The 18055-nt window shown below is 43.0% G+C and overlaps 1 protein-coding gene across 1 annotated transcript in view; it reads left to right on the top strand.

The window, feature by feature from the left end:
- Nucleotides 1-68: 68 nt before the first annotated feature.
- Nucleotides 69-18055, top strand: part of MRPS27 (mitochondrial ribosomal protein S27) — a 53394-nt gene continuing 35407 nt past the window's right edge. The window contains exons 1-4 of the mRNA XM_083703298.1: nucleotides 69-189; nucleotides 2964-3041; nucleotides 10361-10431; nucleotides 14172-14230. Of these exons, the coding sequence (XP_083559424.1) occupies nucleotides 129-189; nucleotides 2964-3041; nucleotides 10361-10431; nucleotides 14172-14230 (269 nt within the window). The 5' untranslated portion in view covers nucleotides 69-128. The remainder of the gene's footprint in view (nucleotides 190-2963; nucleotides 3042-10360; nucleotides 10432-14171; nucleotides 14231-18055) is intronic.

The following is an 18055-nucleotide window of genomic DNA, read 5'->3' as shown; positions in this document are numbered from 1 at the left end:
CAAGAGCGGCCGCGGCAGGAGGGGCGCGCAGAGACCGCCCTCGCCGAATCTCCCGCGTCTCTCCAGCTGCTGCGCCGGCGTGCCGCCTAAGCTCCTCCACCCCCGTCGAAGAGGTGGTGCGGGCCGAGATGGCGGCGCCCGTCCTGAGGCGAGGGTTGCGGGCTGCGCTTCGGAGCTGGGCTGCGGCAGGTGGGTGTGGGCTGTGGGGCCGCCAGGCGGGTCTTTCGGGGACTGAGCTCCAGGGACCCCGAGCGCAGCGCAGGCGAGGTCTGAGTGAGGCCAGGCTGCGCCCCGGAATGTGTTCTCCGTGCCCTCAGGTGTTGGAGCACATGGGCGTCAGGCTCCTCGTTTGACCTTCCTGCGCCAAAGTCTGAACGAGGCTGCCCGAGTTTAAACGGCTTTCGTGTCACTACAGCCTTTGCCGTTTTATATGTGAGAGTTTTCCCCCCTAGGGTTTCCGTGTTAGCTGCCAGAGATTTCATCCAGCGCTGCGAAGGATTCATGGTTATCAATGGAGCCCTGAGGTCACTTCTGGGGCAGCTTTTTCTTTTGTGGCAAAAGGATTCCTGCACTGCAGGGGGTTGGACTAGATGACCCTTAATGATCTTTCCCCAGCTCTACGGTTCTGTGATTCCATGACCCCCATCGTTTGACCACGTTGACCTTTTATGTAAGGGTACGGCTAACCTTTTGGTGTGAGAGCCACATTCATTTGGCCAACCTTTTGAGAGTTGGCCAAAGTGCTCTTGTATACATTTCAGCCAGCTGAGAAGGAGGGTTATCTCTCTCTCCTTTGGTTAAATGATCTATCTGTTGACGCACTTGGCATTTCCATCAAGGCTCGTGGTTGCCCTCCCTCCATGCGCTCTCTCCCCCTCTGTGTGTGTGTGTGTGTACACACATATATACATATATGCTGTCATTGTCAAAATCACTGGGAACCTGGAGCTAAGAAAAATGTGCTTGGGGTTATTATGCCCTTCCTTTTTTACATCAATATCATAGTGACTGCGGCCAACAAATATGTTTTTGGCCTTTTAGCTGCTCATTTTATACTTTTGCCAACCTGGTGCCCTCCATATGTGCTGGCTGGAGCTGATGGGAGCTGGAGTTCAACAACATCTGGAGGGCATCAGGTTGACAAGGGCTATTTTCTTCTTGTACACATAAAACTATAAACCCATCATCATGTAGCCTCCATTGGGAGATTTGTAGTGCTGCATTATAATCCTGGATTTGCATAGAGTCAGAGCGAAGTCCCCGTTGGAGGATTTTTGTACAGCAAGAAGGCGAGACACAGAAAGGGAAAAAAATAGCTGTTTTCAACTTCACCCTCTTCCATTCCTTAACTGCCTCATGAGAGAGAAAGGATGTGGAATCCTTTAAACATTCTGTAGTACCTTTCCACAATGTACAGTATTTCCCTCTAGGGTTGAAGATGAAAGCTGGAGTTTTCCCATTCCCCACCTCCCTTGAACAAAGTTTGGAGTTTGACCACCTCAGACATGTTGTCAAAATGTCCAGGAAAACCCAGTGCAGTGTGATATCTTAAGCAATGAGACATTGGAATTATGGTTGTTGGGCTTGCTCAGGGGCACATTTTGTGTTTCAGCAATGAGCCCTATCTTGACTCCTGCATTCAAATTTAATGGGGGAATGGGAAATTGTGCTGTTGGAATGAAGTTAGGTTGCCCGGTCAGGTTTATGGTTACAAATCTCATTTGACTCCTTTGCATTAGTCTGACCCTCTTGCACACTAAAGAGAACCAAGTGCGCAAGGACTATCAAGTACACTGTCCAGCACTAGATTTATTTCTGAAGGCAGCATACTTCCTACTCTACGATCCTAAAATATACACCTAGACCAATTTTTAATCAGGTGGTTTGAGGGTGTGGGGCAACTGTAGGCTTCTTCAACCCCATCAGGGCTAAACGGCCCCCTCTCTGTGAAAAACTAGCAGGAAGGGAGACAACTTGATGGGCCAGGAGGCGATTAATGCTTCCTTGCAAGAGGGGGTGGTCCCTGCCTGTTTGAAGGAGGCAGTGGTAAAACTACTCTTCAAGAAACCCTCCCAGGATTCAGAAAAGCTAAGTAACTACCAGCCAGTTGCCAATCTCTCCTTCTTGGGCAAGGTTCTTGAGCATGACCTGGTCACAGACCAGATCCAGGCACTCTTGGAGGAAACTGATTTTAGACCCATTTCAGTTGGGTTTTGACACCGAAACTACTTTGGTCACCCTATATGGTAACCTATATTGAGAGAGACAGACAGACAGACAGGGGAAATGTGTCTTTGTTAATTCTCAGCCTCTCAGCAGCTTTCAGTATCATCTACCGTGGTATGTTTCTGGAGCAGCTGCCCAGAAGGGGTAGGTGGCACAGCCTTGTGATGGTTCCACTCCTAATTGGATGGTCAGGGTGATGCTTGGGGAGTGCTCTGGCCCCGTGTGGGGTTTGTCAGGGTTCATAATTATCCCCCATGCTGTTTAAAATCTAGCATTCACTTGGAATGCTGGAATAAATACTGTAATCTTGGCAGTACAAAGATTTTGCATTAACTGTAGGCATATGTATTTCAGATTCCACTTTTCGTTACTTGAAAGGAACTAGCATTTCACCTTTTAATCAGCACCTTTTAGATGGGGAATCATGTTTATGTACTCCTGTTAATAACAAGGCAATATGCAATGAATTATAAGATCAGCCTGTGTTTTATGGAGGTCTGATTTATGATGTAGTGGCAGGACACCCCCTAAAGCCATATTCAGTGAAGCTGACAGGGAGATCAGAGTTCTCAGTTCTACAGTGTTTGGATTCCAAAGCATGATGGCAATTTATTGCATTTAATTTAGAGAACTGAATGTTTAAAAAAGAAGGTGACTAATAAAATGTGCATTTAGAGAAATTGAAACCTTTCTAAATGATAGTGCTTATATATTGCTATTGACTCTCTTTTTATTAGGTAGAAGATGTATTCTTTCAGCCGCATATGTGGACAGTTCAACATGGGAACAAAGAGAAAAAGATCAGCAGAGCCTGGGTAAGGAGTCTAAAATAATGATGAACTATTGTCTAAATCAGGGCAGTCCAACTGTTCATACCAAGTGGGCTGCAAGAGTACTTTGACACAGAATCTGCAGGTCACACACTGCCTTGTCGTACAGGGTGGGGGCAGCAAAGTCAAAATTTGACTGCTCCTCAGCCCGCATGCTGCCTTCCCAAAGCCAGATAAGAGAGTTGCTGGACTTTGGGAAGGAAGCACCTGGCTCTGGCACGGTCCTAAATCTGGGAAAGTGCTAGTTAGGCTTTGGGAAGGAAGTGGGAGGACTCTAGGGCACTGTCAGATCCCTCATGCCTCCTTCCCAAAGCCTAGCACCTCACTTCACTGGTTTTGGCAAGGCGGTGTGAGGGCAGGGGTGGGAGCGTAGTGTCAAATGTTGCTATGGGCCGCCAAAAAGGCCCTGTAAATTCACATTCGTTAGTGGTCTTCACCAGGTTTTCCCAGAGCAGGACACCTGAGTTGTTGAAGGTGAGGTATGTGAAAAAGAAGTGGAGAACTGTCAAGACATTAAATTCTGGAATAGAAGTTATGTTAGCCCTTGGCTCTATCTGCACTATATGTTTAAAGTAGTATCGTATATCTTTCAGGAGGCATGGCTTCCCCCAGGGAAAGTGTGTTCAGGGTGCTGAGAGGAGACCCCTATTCCGCTCACAGTTACCATTCCCAGGGTTCCTTTGGAAGAGGGATGGATTGTTAAAAAACTGGGAATGGTAACTCTCTGAGGGGTATAGGGGTCTCCTAACAACTTTCAGGACCCTTAACAAGCTACAGTTCACAGACCTGGGAGAAGAACTGGTGGAGGAGGACTGGAAGAAATTTAAGGACTATCTACAAAAATATTGTAAACTGTATGAATGTTAAGAAAGATGTAAGATTAGTAATAGTATGGTTCCAACAAATTAGTTATAAGGAATATAAATCTAAACACAATTGGAAAAAAAGACAAATTTTGGATAAATAGTATGTTATAATTAAGTTTCCAAAAGAGTGATTTAAATTCTAAAATTTTGAGATTTAATATTGGAAAATTACATTATATGAATTGAAACAAGTTAATAATTTGCTAGCAAAAACTATGAGTTTAGAATGCAGGAACAAGAGATGTGAGGAAGTCCAAAGATGAGAATGAAATGTGGATATTGGAAAATATTATGTTATTATCTATGTATTTTATTGTTTAAACAAAATTTAATAAATATCATTTAAAAAAAAACAAGCTACAGTTCACAGACTGTTTAAAGTGGTTTGAATCTGCTTTAAATGTACAGTGTAGATGCAGCCTTTGTGGTTGCAGAATCCAAGAGCCTTTCAAAGCAGAACGGGGGCTGCTATTGCAAATGGCGTTTCTATGGAAGTTATTTCTCCTCTTTCCCATAACATGTAACATAACTTTCCCCCATGGTTCTCTCATGGCATCCCACATCCTAGCTCCTCATCAATGGCTATGCCCTTGATACTGGGCAGTCAAATCCCACAGGATCCTGGACAGTCAAATCCCACAGGATTAATTGTGATACTGGACAGTCAAATCCCACAGGATTAATGCTAAAAGATGATGCATTAATCAATGATTTAGGCAGGAAGAAATAGCTGACCATCTAACTTTGAAGGAAAAATGGGCCGAAATCCTAGGAGGCAAGCTGCCAAGTCAGGATTCTGAATGGACAGAAGGTCAAAGAAATAGAGACTGGGATAAATAATTGGATGTGGAATGTAACAATTCCTGTCTGTATTTGGTTGAAAAAATCTGGGCTTTTCAGTTTGCAAATAGTAATCTTGCATTATCTGTTATTTGATCACAAGATGGCAGTGCTGTCTTTGCAGATGATGGCAACTCTCAATCAAGGGATGCATTAGTTTTGCAACAATGGTCACTCAGGGAAGCATTACAATTGCACATGATGGAGATAATCTCTCTGTAAGGGGGAAATGTTGGTGCTGTGTGATGTACACAAGTGTGGATGTTGCTGGGGCTCCCCATTTTCAGGAGCTGCTCTGCATTTTCTCCTGTGGGTGGGTGGGGGAGTCACACATGAAGTGCCCATGGTGTGGATGACTCTTCCCTTAGCACCATTTAAAGGCTCTATTGTTCACAGACATAGCAGTTAAAGCCTGGATTTCACCACTCTTTTAAAAAGAACATTAAAATGGGTTGTGGTTCTGAAACACCTTTGTGATTACACAGCAGGTTGATTAATTTCGAAAAGGGAAAGAATGCAAGCATTAATCATGGGATTGTTCCAGGGCTCAGTGTCGACAAAGGGGATGGAAGGTGCAGAAAAAGGTGCAGAAATGGACAAACAAAAGGCTAGAACAATTCTTAGGCTATGAAAGATTGAAATGTTTGGGGTTTTTTTAGTATAATAAAAAAGAAAAATGCAAGTATTGAAGGGTGGGGATGGAAACTCGTAAAGACACACTTTTTTTGCCCAAGGTTTCCCTGATCCTTAAGTTAGGACCTTGTTTTTTTAAAAAAATTGTTTGAATTCCTGATTTTATAAAGCTTTACATTATTACTGTTTTACAAGTTTTATGTTGTGTTTCTTTGTTTTGATTTTTTTTATTCTTACGTTGTACAATGTTTAGAGGTTTTAAAAATATTAAGCAGTTTATAAATGCTTTCAAGTGAATAAAGCAAGCTTCATGAAATTAATGCACGATGTGGAAAAAGTGGGGAAAAAAGAGGTTTTTCTCCCTCCTTCATAATACAGTCATACCTTGGGTTACAGACGCTTCTGGTTGTGTGATTTCGGGTTGCGCACTGCACCAAACCCGGAATGACCGGAACGGGTTACTTCCGGGTTTTGGCACATGCGCAGAAGCACCAAATCGCGACCCACACGTGCGCAGACGAGGTGCTGCGGGTTGTGAACTCCATGGGTTGTGAACGTGTTTCTCGTATGGATCATGTTCGCGACCCGAGCGTCCGCTGTATCAGACCCTGGGGTCATCCAGTGAAACTGAATGGAGGGAGAGTCAGGATGGGGGCGGGGAGGAAATAGTTTTTCACAGACACAAGGATATAGTTGCCAATGTGGATGGCTTTAAAAGAGAATTAGACACATTTATGGAGGATAAGGCTATTTGTCACTACTGACCACCATGGCTATGTTCTGCTTTCATGGTGAGAGGCTTCTGAATGCCAGTTGCAGGAAACTGCAAGAGGGGAGAGTGCTTTTGAGCTCAAGTCTTGCTTTTGAGCTCCTCATAGACATCTGGTTGGCCACTGTGAAGAAAGGATGCTTTATTAGATGGGCCATTGGCTGTCAACAGCTACTAGTTATATGCTTTCTCCAGAATCAGATGCTGATGCAGCATACAGGTAGAAGGGGGGCGACAAAGGGAGGTGTCTGTTGCCCTTATGTTTTGTGTTCCTGTAGGCATTTGGTTGGCCACTATGGGAAATGGGATGCTGGGCTAGATAGGCCATTTTGTCTGTTCCAGCAGGGTTCTTCTTTACTTCTTAATGGGGTGAGGGCTGTGCCCCTTTGCCAAGCACTGGTGCCAACTCTAAGGGGCCTACAGATTTATTTTTTGTGTGGGTGCTAACCTCCCAGGCAACATTCAGGGCCTTGCGAAGCCTCCAACGTAACATCTGGTAGAAAACCAGAAGCTGCATTGAAGGTCGCACGAGGCCTCAGACGTGACTTATGAAAATCCCATTATTTGTCTAAACCACAGGAGAAATTTACTGCTTAACAGTGGTTTTTTGAATGCCATATGAGGATACTGACATATTGAAATACTGAATGCCATATGAGAGTACTGACATCCTTAAGGAGACTGCCTGCAATCTACAGTACCTCTTTGTGCTAGTGGTTTTTTCTCCTGTCCATTAGAAACTAAACTTGAGACCACTGATTTATTTCAAAGAGGATACCAAGCAGCTATTATACAATAACCTTCCATTGATTAGTGCTGACCTGAGCCAGATTTGAACCAGCAGTTTTGGGAGTTGAAAAGCTTTATTCCTAGTTACAAGTCCCTTGAGTCACCCATTTATAGGGACTGGGAATTTTAATCTCTACAGACAGTGGTAAAGCAAATTTCATCAATAGGCAATCTTAGATCTCATTATTTTGGAAGGTTATGCTTAGTTGTTGGATGGATGTCACTCTGAATTTAGAATTATGATTTTCTTTGGCTGATTCATGAGATTTCCATACCACTTTCAGTAATTTGGGCTTTGTAGAAGGACAATATATATCTTTTGTACACCATAGGTAATATAGACACCAGACAAAGATTGACAGTTTTCTCCTAACAACCCACACTGAGAAGGGGAGATTGGAAACTAGCCAATAACTGTTCAACCCAGAGGTGCCCGAAGTCTCTTTTTAGTACGTTTTTCTCCCTAGCCCTTAAAACAGTGTTTATCAAACTTGTTGGACTATAACTCCAATCATTCCTGACTACTGGTCCTGCTAGCTTAGGATGATGGGAGTTGTAGTCCAACAACAGCTGGGGACCCAAGTTTGAGAAAAACAGAGCCTTAAAGGAAATACTATTTGCCTTCTGTACCCAGGGCATCTGTAATCTTGCTATACTGATAAAGAACTGATCCAGCTAAATTAAGAGTTTGCCACTTACCATCTGATTAGAATAGTCTTGCTCATATTGGGAACAGACGCTTAACCAATGTGGCCAAGTGTCGTCCAGTCTCAAATCTTCCATTCTTGGGCAAGGTGATCAAGCGGGTGGTCGCTGAACAACTCCAGCCTGGAGGGTGCGGACCATTTGGATCCCTTCCAATCGGGATTCAGGCCTCATCATGGGACTGAAACTGTCTTGGTCACACTGGTCAATGATCTCTGCGGGCCAGGGACCAAGGTGAAAGCTGTTTCCTGGTCCTGCTGGATCTGTCAACGGCCTTTGACACCATTGATCATGACATCCTTCTGAACAGCCTAGAGGAGCTGGGAGCTGGGGTCACTGTTTTACAGTGGTTACACTCCTTCCTTCCTGTTCAGAAAGTGGTGTTGGGGGGATGAGTGTTCAGACCCCTGGGCTCTCACTTGTGGGGTGCCTCAGGGCTCCATCCTCTCCCCCATGCTTTTTAACATCTATATGAAGCCGCTGGGAGAGATCATCAGGGGGTTGGGCATTCACCAGTATGGAGATGATAACCAGCTCTACCTCTCCTTCAAATCTGAACCAGTGAAGGCAATAAAGGTCCTGTGTGAGTGTCTGGAGGATGGATGGCGGTTAACAGATTGAGGTTAAATCCTGACAAGACAGAAATACTGTTTTGGGGGGACAGGGAGCGGGCAGGTATGGGGGATTCCCTGGTCCTGAATGAGGTGAGTGTGCTCCTGAAGGACCAGGTATGCAGCCCGGGAGTCATTTTGGACTCAGCTGTCCATGGAGGTGCAGGTCAATTCTGTGTCCAGGGCAGCTGTCTACCAGCTCCATCTGGTACGCCGGCTGACACCATACCTGCCTGCAGACTGTCTTGCCAGAGTGGTACATACACCCCACGTAGAGTGCATTGCTGTGCAATGCACTCTATGTGGGGCTACCTTTGAAGGTGACCTGGAAACTACAACTAATCTGGAATGCAGCAGTTAGACTAGTGACTGGGAGTGGCTGCCGGGACCATTTAACACAGGTCCTAAAGGATCTTTACTGGCTTCCAGTGTACTTCTGAGCACAATTCAAAGTGTTGATGCTGACCTTTAAAGCCCCCAAAGGCCCTCAGCTCAGTATACCTGAAGGAGCATTTCCTGCCCCGTTGTTCAGCCTGGACACTGAGGTCCTCCTCTGAGGGTCTTCTGCTGGTTCTCTCACTGCAAGAAGCAAGGTTACAGGGAACCAGACAGAGAGCCTTCTCTGGGAAAACCAGCCAGATGGGCAGGGTATAAATAATAAAATTGTTGTTGTTGTTGTTGTTGTTGTTATCTGACACATGAGACTCAATTTGACTAAATGACAACTAGAGTTTAAAATATAAAATAACAAGCTGCACAGAGTACATACGATGAATCAAGGGAAAGTCCTATCTTTTTTGCAGGAATGCTGCAAGTGTACAAAAGAGGCAAATGCAAAATGAATTATTCATTTCTTTCCCAGTAGTGAAACAGTAATTGAAGCTTTGCTGGCAGAACTGCTACTCTGTTCAGTTAACCTGATTTCTACTACCTGTTTTTGAAGCATTTCACGATGGGGCTGATGAATGTGTGTCAGCAGAGCATGCTTTATACTGGAGCAAAAGCTCTGGCAAAGATTTCCAAGTACTTTGTGAAGACATCAGACTACATCAGGAAAAACTTTTGAGCTGTTTGGCAGTGGCATTATCTCCCTTGGGAGGCTGTGGACTCTTCTTCCTTGGAGGCTATTAAGCAGAGCTTGGACAGTCATTTGTCATGGATGCTTTAGCTGAGATTGCTGCATTGAAGGGGGTTGGACCAGATTATCTATGATTCTACCAAAGAAAGAGTCTTGTGCACCAATGATTAGCATGACGAAGCTGTATTGCAGGGGTGGGGAACCTGTTACTCTCCTGATGTTGATGGACCATAACTCCCATCATCCCTGACCATTGGCCATGCTGGCTGGGGTTGATGGAAACTGGAGTCTAATAATCCAGAAGACCACAGGTTGCCCATCCCTGCTCTAGTAGGGCTTACTGTGTGGGAGGTGTGAGAGCCTTTAGCCCTCCTGATGTTGCTGAACTACAAAGCCCATCAGCCCCAGCAAGAATGGCTTATGAGATTATGAGAGTGGTAGTTCAACAGCATTTGCCCAAGGGGTTTGAAAGTTCAGAAATAGAAAATCAGAAGTCTACATCTGGAATAAATTGTGCAGATTCAGTTTTCATTCTGATAATTTCAGAACATACATGTTTCAAGTCTGTGTCCAATTCAAAAGCCATAGTTCTAGTTTATGCAGCTTTACGCTGTGTTTCTATAGCAAGGTTTCCCAGACTTGGACTACAACTCCCATCATCCCTAGCTAGCAGGACCAGTGGTCAGGGATGATGGGAACTGTAGTCCCAAGTTTGAGAAAGCCTGGCGTAGAGCTATGGTTGTAGGAAGAAAGGCTAACTTCCATGTCCACTGTTCCCTGAGAAGGCAGTGCTAACTTCTGATGAGTAGGCTAGCAGCAAATCCTATGGCTGGAGTGAGGAGAAGTTATTACATTTCCATGACTGATATTTAAAAATGGAGGCTTACGTTAAATGCTTTTATCTGTCTTTTAGTCCAGATCACTGAGTAACTTTGTTTATACTCCTTTGGGTTTTTTTTTCCTTCTCAGAAGTGATTAGTGATAATTGAAGATTTTTTATTTTCTTTCTACAGTTGAACTAGCCACTCTGATGGACAGAACCTATGAAAGAAAGCTTCCTGTCAGCTCCTTAACTGTATCCCGGGTAAGAATGCAAACTCCAGTTTGGCTAAAGATGAAAGCCACAATACCCCCAACCCTCGCTAAAAAGCCCCTAGTCAGATATAAACTCTTTTCTTCCAGGAGATCTTGAACTGAAATATTTCTTGCTGCATATGCTATACTGTGATCTAAAGTTACTGAGTTAGTATTGTGCTGAGGGCACAATGATAGTCATTTAAAGCCTTGAGATGAGTTGAGATGATTTGCCTCAGTGTGATGTGCCTTCTTTCTAATCTCTTTTCTCAAGATTTGTTATTACTTTTTAATCTACATTATTTGTCTCACTATTGAGCTGACCTTCTTTGGCCAAAACGCTAATGCTTTGTAGTACAAGCTCTACTTCTTAACTCCCCCAGGCCTAGAGATAAGATTCCAAGTTCTAAAGTGTCAATAAAGTATGGCTGGCATGTGGAGGTCATGCATGTCAATATAGCATCAAGGCAATCAACTAAATTGGATTTTGAAAAAGAAAGAAAGATAAGACTGCCTGGAAAAGAACATTGTAGCCGTACTAGGCCAGATGTTCTTGTAGTGTCCAGATGTGGAAACATGAGGACACTTGATGGTTATTAATTATTTGTATTCATATTAAAGTGTACTGGGCATTCTACAACTAATAGCTTATCAAACTAGTAGCCTGATACAATATTCTATTCCCTGTCTTTCAATCCCAGCCTCTGGTGGGTTACAATTTTTTATTTGTAGTCATATACAGCCCACACTTCACCACACAGTCCCAGACAGAGATGCCAAGTTCCATGTGACAATATGGGGGGGGGACTCTTCGTATTTTTGTGACATCACACATGTGACGTTGGGCGGAGGCTGCGGGCCCTGGGGTGGCCCTCCACCACTGCGGGGAGGCCTGGTGGGGCCCTGCCCCTCAAGATTGGGGGGGGGGGCTCAGCCCTGTCCATGCTTACTTTGGGAGGGCCCTCAGCCCCATAGAGTTGGGGCCTATCATCCCAGAGAGGGTTACATGTTGCTCAATTCAAATAAAATGTTCTGCATAAACATTACTAGACCACAGATTAGAGAATCAGTTGGAAATAACTACAGCACTGCAATGGGAAGGATATTCTGGTCTCATCCTCCACCCACAAAGGCCTGGACAAAAATGTGCATCTTGACCTTTTTTTGAAATCTATACAACAATGAGGTCAGATGAAAAGACAATTTTTGGTTCAAGATGCACCCCCAACTCAAGCTATGGACCTGATCACTCCAGGGGAGTACATCCTGTCAAGAAAAGGTTGTCTGCTCACTTCCTGGACCCTAAAGCCCACAACACTCAGCACCTTCAGCTTGTCTGCGTTCAGTTTCAGTTTAATGGCCCACACTCTGCCCATTACCACCTCAAGGCAGCAGCCCAGCATCTCAACCGCCTCTCCTGATTCACATGGCATTGAGAGATGAAGTAGTGTGTCATCAGTGGGATCCCCAAACCCCTGATGACATTCCCAACAGCTTCATATAGATGTTGAATAACGTGGGGGACAAGGTCGACCCCTGTGGGACACCACAAGTTAACTCACATGCAGTCAGGTAATAGTTTCCAATTGCTATCGTCTCATATATAGAAATGAAACCACTGCAGTGCAGGGCCCCTCAAAGAGAATCAACTATCGTTCCCCCAGACCTCTCCCTACAAAGATAGGTTTGGATGCTATACCTGGGCCTGAAAAGAGTCCAGATAAATTAATGGAATATCTTAAAATAGGCAACCTGTGATATTATATGATAGGAACACAGACTTGTATCAGGCTCAGGCTGTTTATCCAGCTTGGCCAGGATTGTCTACTTTATTTTGGGACTCAAACTCCCATCAGCCACAGCCAGATAACCAATGGTCATGGATGATGGGAGTTGTAGTCTGCAAAAATCTTGGGAGCTATCAGTTTCCTGTTTCTGATGTTTGGCAGTGACTTTTCAGGGTCACAGGCAGAACCTTGCACATTGTATGCTTCCTGATTCTTTTCACCTGAGACTCAGTTGATTGAAACGGGGTCTTTCTGAAAATGAAGTTGCTCTACCAACAGCTGTGCTTTTTCTTCATGGAGGAAAAATGAACTATATTAATACTGTTGATACTTCTGTTTTCAATTACCGTAATATGTTTGCCCTATCCCCCTTTTAAAAATGGCTTATGTTGTTGGCCATAACTAAAGCTGGTGGAAGAAAGTTCCATAGGTCAGCTAAGTGTGTTGTGAAAAAAGCATTTCATTTAAAACCAGAGCAGACATGCTGTTTGTTCATTTAATTGGGTATTTTTCTCCAATTCCGGTACCACATCAAAGAGAAAGCAGCTGCTTCCATTTGGCTTCTTCCAGTTCACCGATAATTATACATAGCTCAATATACTGCATTCATGTGGAACTGGACATGTGTCCTTAATCCCCAAAGTCGAGAGAATGGATGATTGCTCTTCAGTGACATCCAAGGACTTAAGAGCAGGTAGCTCTTTCCCTGCCCCTGACAGATACTGGAAAATAGGGATCCATCAGCCCAGTAAGATTTCACCATACAGGACTTTTCCCATCACAGTGCTGTAGTGATAGGAGAAGCTACACCTGCTACAGCTTAGAAGTTTGGTTTAAGTTGCTTTGGGTTGCCTTGGGCAACATAAAGTGACGAACAAATTTAACGAACAACAACAACAACAACAACAACAATAATAATTAATTAATTAGTAGTAGTTGTTGTTCAGGAGCTCTCTCAGGAGTTTCCATTGCCTTTGATGAAGTCCTGCTGTGCTCCCTCCTAGGCTTCCCAGCGTTTCATGTTTCATTATATCCTAGAAATGGGGAACGACCTGGCGTTTCTGAAGGAAATGATAAATGAAAACATGAAGGGTAGACTTCATAGTGATGATTTCTGATGGCGCTACATGCACTTTGCATTTTTTGAAAAAAGAAAAAAGAATTTCTGTGACGTTACCAAAACATGTGGAGTCCTGTGAGCTGCATAGATTATGCAAATTAAGCAAGTTTTGCATATTTAAACTGTTTTACATAATTTGTTTTTTGCTTTTGCTTAAAGAAAGGTTGAAGGAACTATGCAATATATTGGAGCCCCACCCAATGGTCACTGGATGTCCTACTCATGCTTCATCTCCCAAGATTTTGCCAGCCATTGTTCCCTTTCACTATTACTGTGTATTTCGAGCCTATCTTCATAATGTACAATCTTTAAAAAAAGCATAGATGGGCAGCCATATAAATTTAACAACTACATAAATAATTTGGAGTCGTTCCCTCTATTTCTGATGCTCAGACGTCTGTGCCGTTGCATGACACCTGTTCTGCACTACACAAGATAGAGGCATTAGCAGATTTGGGGGAACCCCAAAGTTTGTAGAAGTACAAATATTTTGTGGGGGAGGGCTAAGAGAGGTGAAGCACAAAAACAGGCCATTGAGGATTGAGTGAGCTTCAGAGGCCAAGGATTGCTGACTGACAGTTGCAAGGTGGGGGCAGGAAAACAGGTGGAACGGGGAATAGAATTGAGTAGCCCAGTTACAACTGGTTTGTAAATGGCTTGCCATATGTCCCAATAGTAATTGACTGTGTTCAGTACAATTATATGATGTTCCATTTACCTGGCAAGTGAGTGGAACTGTAATGTTCTTCAGTTGCAAACCGTTAACACTTGTTGAACCATTCACAAAACTAGTTAGGTTTGCACCATTCTGCACTCTGAGCTGATCATCTTTTTCTCCTTCAGTTTATAGACAACATTACTTCACGTGAACAAGTGGATCAAGCTGAGTATTATCTTTACAAGTAAGCAACCTTTTTGGTTTCCAAACTTTGATTTATGAGGTAAAGAAATCAAGGCTATTGAATATATTATTTGTGGGCCGGTGCGCCCTATAGGGTGAAAAATACTGTAATTCAGAAACTTAAAGAGTGCTCAGTGGACAATTGAAGAAAGGTAATATTGTAGAGTGGTATGATTTTTATTAGCTTATTAGAGAAAAAAGAACATCAAAGGACTCCCCCAACAAAATGTGATACTTGGAATTCCTTCCTTCCTTTTACTTAGCATGGTTTTTCTTTTTCTTCTCTAATAAAACGCCCATTCTGATTAGCTGATAGTTTACGTTGTCTGTATACGTTGCTATAGTTGTGTTTTTCGTATATTTTAAAAAGCAGTAAGAATTAATTATTAAAAAAACACCCAACTCACTTGGCTAAAAAAAGTACTTACACAGCTTTATGGTAGTGACATATTTATGTCTTACATATCACCATCCATAAATGCTTTGTTCACTTACCTTTAAAAAAAATACACAGCACTTTTTTACTGCCAAATGTCAAAGGCAGTGTGAAATATTAAACACGAAAGTGCTACCACTGACTCATTATTCAAAGATACCAGCATCTCGTTGGCTAGGACCTTAGATATGGTCTTAATTTGCATATCGTCTTGGCATCAGAAGCGTTTAATTATTGCTTCGTTCTTAGCTATCTTGCTTATGTAGGAACAGCTGGGAAATGAGGTTTAGAAGTTGTAGAAAGGTCAGCAGTAGCTGGAAAATACAGATGGCAGCCAAGATGGTACAGTAAACATGGCTGGCACCCTGCCTAGTACAGGTAAGTAACTGCGCACAGATTTCTCTTTTTCAACACAAGCTCTTTTGGATTCATTAGTAACCTGTAATTACCTGTTTGGTCTGTTATTTCACGGGAAAACTCATTTATGATTTTATAGCTGTCTTGCCTCACCTAAGCATGGGCAGTGAAGGGATGCCGTAAGTGGGCAGGAGGAGAGCGATGGGACCTGTGAGCACAGAGTGTAAATGAGATTTATGGAAATGAACGTGGCAAATTGGCCAAGTCTTTCCTGGAGAAGTTTGGAGGGGAAGCATCTGCAGAGCTGGGGGAGGACAAGGATATTTCATTGTCCATTACCCCCAATGTCGTGGAAATATGCCTGCTTGGAAGGGCTAATTAAGAGGCAAGCCTGAGCACCAACTGGCAAATGGGAAGATTTTCCTAAGTGCTAATTGATCCATCTTCAGAATTTGTGAACTGCTCAGCCATCTCGGGAATAATAGTGTTTCCTTTTCGGTTTCTTTGTTTTTTAATGCGACATATTTCCTTTTGCTTAAACGTAGCACATTCTTCCTGAATTGTAATGTCACTGTTAAATTAGCTGTTAGTTATGATGGTACTCATTTTCCTAAACATCAAACAAAACAAAGAGAACAAAGGGTAACAGGCGCACACTTTGGGGAGCTGTGGTTGGCTGCTTTTTCCTATTTAATACACATTTAATGTGAAACTAACTTTTTTCCCACGTGCAAAATAGCTTCCCAACCTGGAAAAATAAATAAATTGACAGCTCAGAGAAATTGGTGAATATTATACATGGGCCTAGCTGGTCTGTGTTTTTCAGCTTGCTTTCTCCTCTTTACCCCCAATTCTCAGTGTCATTTTTTAAAAAAATTAAAAACTTGCATACTGCACCATTTTGAGAGAGAGAGTACAGTATAGTGTTCTGAGCTTTTGCACTTCTTTCAATAAATGAAAGGAGAAATGCTGAGTTTTACTCAGAGTAGATCCATTGAAATTAATGAACCTAACTTAGTCATGTGGATTAATTTCATTGGATTTTCTCTGAGTGGAACTTAGCTAAATATCACCTAATTCATTTTTGTACGACAGTGGTAGTAGGAAGGGATCTATAACCTCAGAAACTAATGTGACTCCTTTTTGCAAGTCATAAAGGGCTTCAGTTAATTACCCTGCTTCCCAATGGTAATGAAATAGTAAATGCAAACATTCTAGGCTGTTTGAAATATGCTCTAAATTCTAAATAAAATCAAAATGTGCAGAAATGCACAGCTACAGCCATGTGCCAAGGAAAAAGAAAAGTGGAGAAAGATATTTCTCAGGTTTGTATAACACAGTGTGATATTTATAGCACATACATTGCCACCTTTTCCTCAGTGGCAGTTCACTCAACTTTCTTACTTTCTTTCTTTCTTTCTTTCTTTCTTTCTTTCTTTCTTTCTTTCTTTTTAAATGCCTGAGTTCTAAGTAGAGCAGGGAAAAGGTTATTGTTATAAATGAGGGAGAGAACATGACTTCTCTCTGTGGGATGAACTAGCCAGTGTTTTGCATGTTGTTTTGGAACAGAAAGTGCCCAGTCCAGTCTCACTTCTGCCTTGAATTACAAGCCACTGTGAAACACATGGGTGTTTAGGCCTATATGATTTAGGCTCCTGATATGTGAAATACTGCTGGCTGGCTTGCTTCCCTGCAGACCCTCTTGTAGTTCTGCCGCCCACAAAAGTTTGGGAGGGAGATGGCCGAGGACATGGCATTCTCTGTGGCAGTCCCTAAGATGTGAAATTCCTTCCCCCACAGGGTTGCACCTGGCTTCTTCTTTGTATAGTTTCTGCTGAATGCTGTCTTTTGAAACCTGAGATACATATTTTAGGACTCACTCTGTTTTACTGATTGTGAATCATTTCAACTAATTTTAATACTGGGTTCCTATATTGTTTAAACCCCTGGGAACTCATGGTAAAAAATGGGTAAGAAATTCATTTAAAAATAATGATTTGCTTCAGTCTCTCCCCCCCCCCCCAAAAAACCCTGCAACATGAAAATAATTAGTGTGGTGTAGTGGTTAGAAGTTTGGACTAGGACCTGAGAGGCTTCCAATCCCCACTCGGCTCTGAAGCTCACTTGGTGACCTCGGGCCAGTCACAGTCTCTCAGCCTAAACTACTTCACAGGGTTGTTGCAGAGATAAGGGGGGGGGGCAGGGCAGGGAGAGAACTGTGTACACCACCTTGAATTCATTGGAGGAAAGGTGGGATATAAATGAAATATACAATTATTTAATTTTATTTATTTATTAGAAGCTGCCCTATCCACTCCATTTTCCACGTTACAACCCTTAAGATATTTGAAGATGGCTATCATATTTCCTCTGTTCCAGGGTAAACATACCCAACTCCAGCTAAGTTGCTCATAAGGCTTGGTTTCCAGGCCCTTTTTCATCTTGATTGCACACATTCCAGCTTGTCAGTATCCTTCTTAAATTGTGGTGCCCAGAACTGGACACAGGTCTCCATTTGGGGTCTGACCAAGGCAGAATAGAGTGGTACTGTGGCTTTCCTTCATCTGGACACTATACTTCTGTTGATACATCTAAGACCCCCAGATCCTTTTCACATGTACTACTAGTAAGCCAAGTGCCCCCCTCCATCTTATATTTGTGCTGCTGTATTTGTAATAGAGCTGTATTTATCTTTGTTGTAAGTAAAATAGAAACAAAGTACCTGAAGCATATTAAACATATTAAGTGGGAGAATTAAGCACTTACTAAACTTTTGGCCCAGTAGTGATGTATGGAAGTGAGAGCTGGACCATAAAGAAGGCTGATCGCCGAAGAATTGATGCTTTTGAATTATGGTGCTGGAGGAGACTCTTGAGAGTCCCATGGACTGCAAGAAGATCAAACATATCCATTCTTAAGGAAATCAGCCCTGAGTGCTCACTGGAAGGACAGATCATGAAGCTGAGGCTCTAATACTTTGGCCACCTTATGAGAAGAGAAGACTCCCTGGAAAAGACCCTGATGTTGGGAAAG

Source organism: Podarcis gaigeae (assembly GCF_964106915.1).
Source record: "Podarcis gaigeae genome assembly, chromosome: 11".
NCBI lineage: Eukaryota > Metazoa > Chordata > Lepidosauria > Squamata > Lacertidae > Podarcis > Podarcis gaigeae.
The sequence above is the reverse complement of the archived record's forward strand: the minus strand, read 5'-3'. Positions and strand labels throughout refer to the sequence as shown.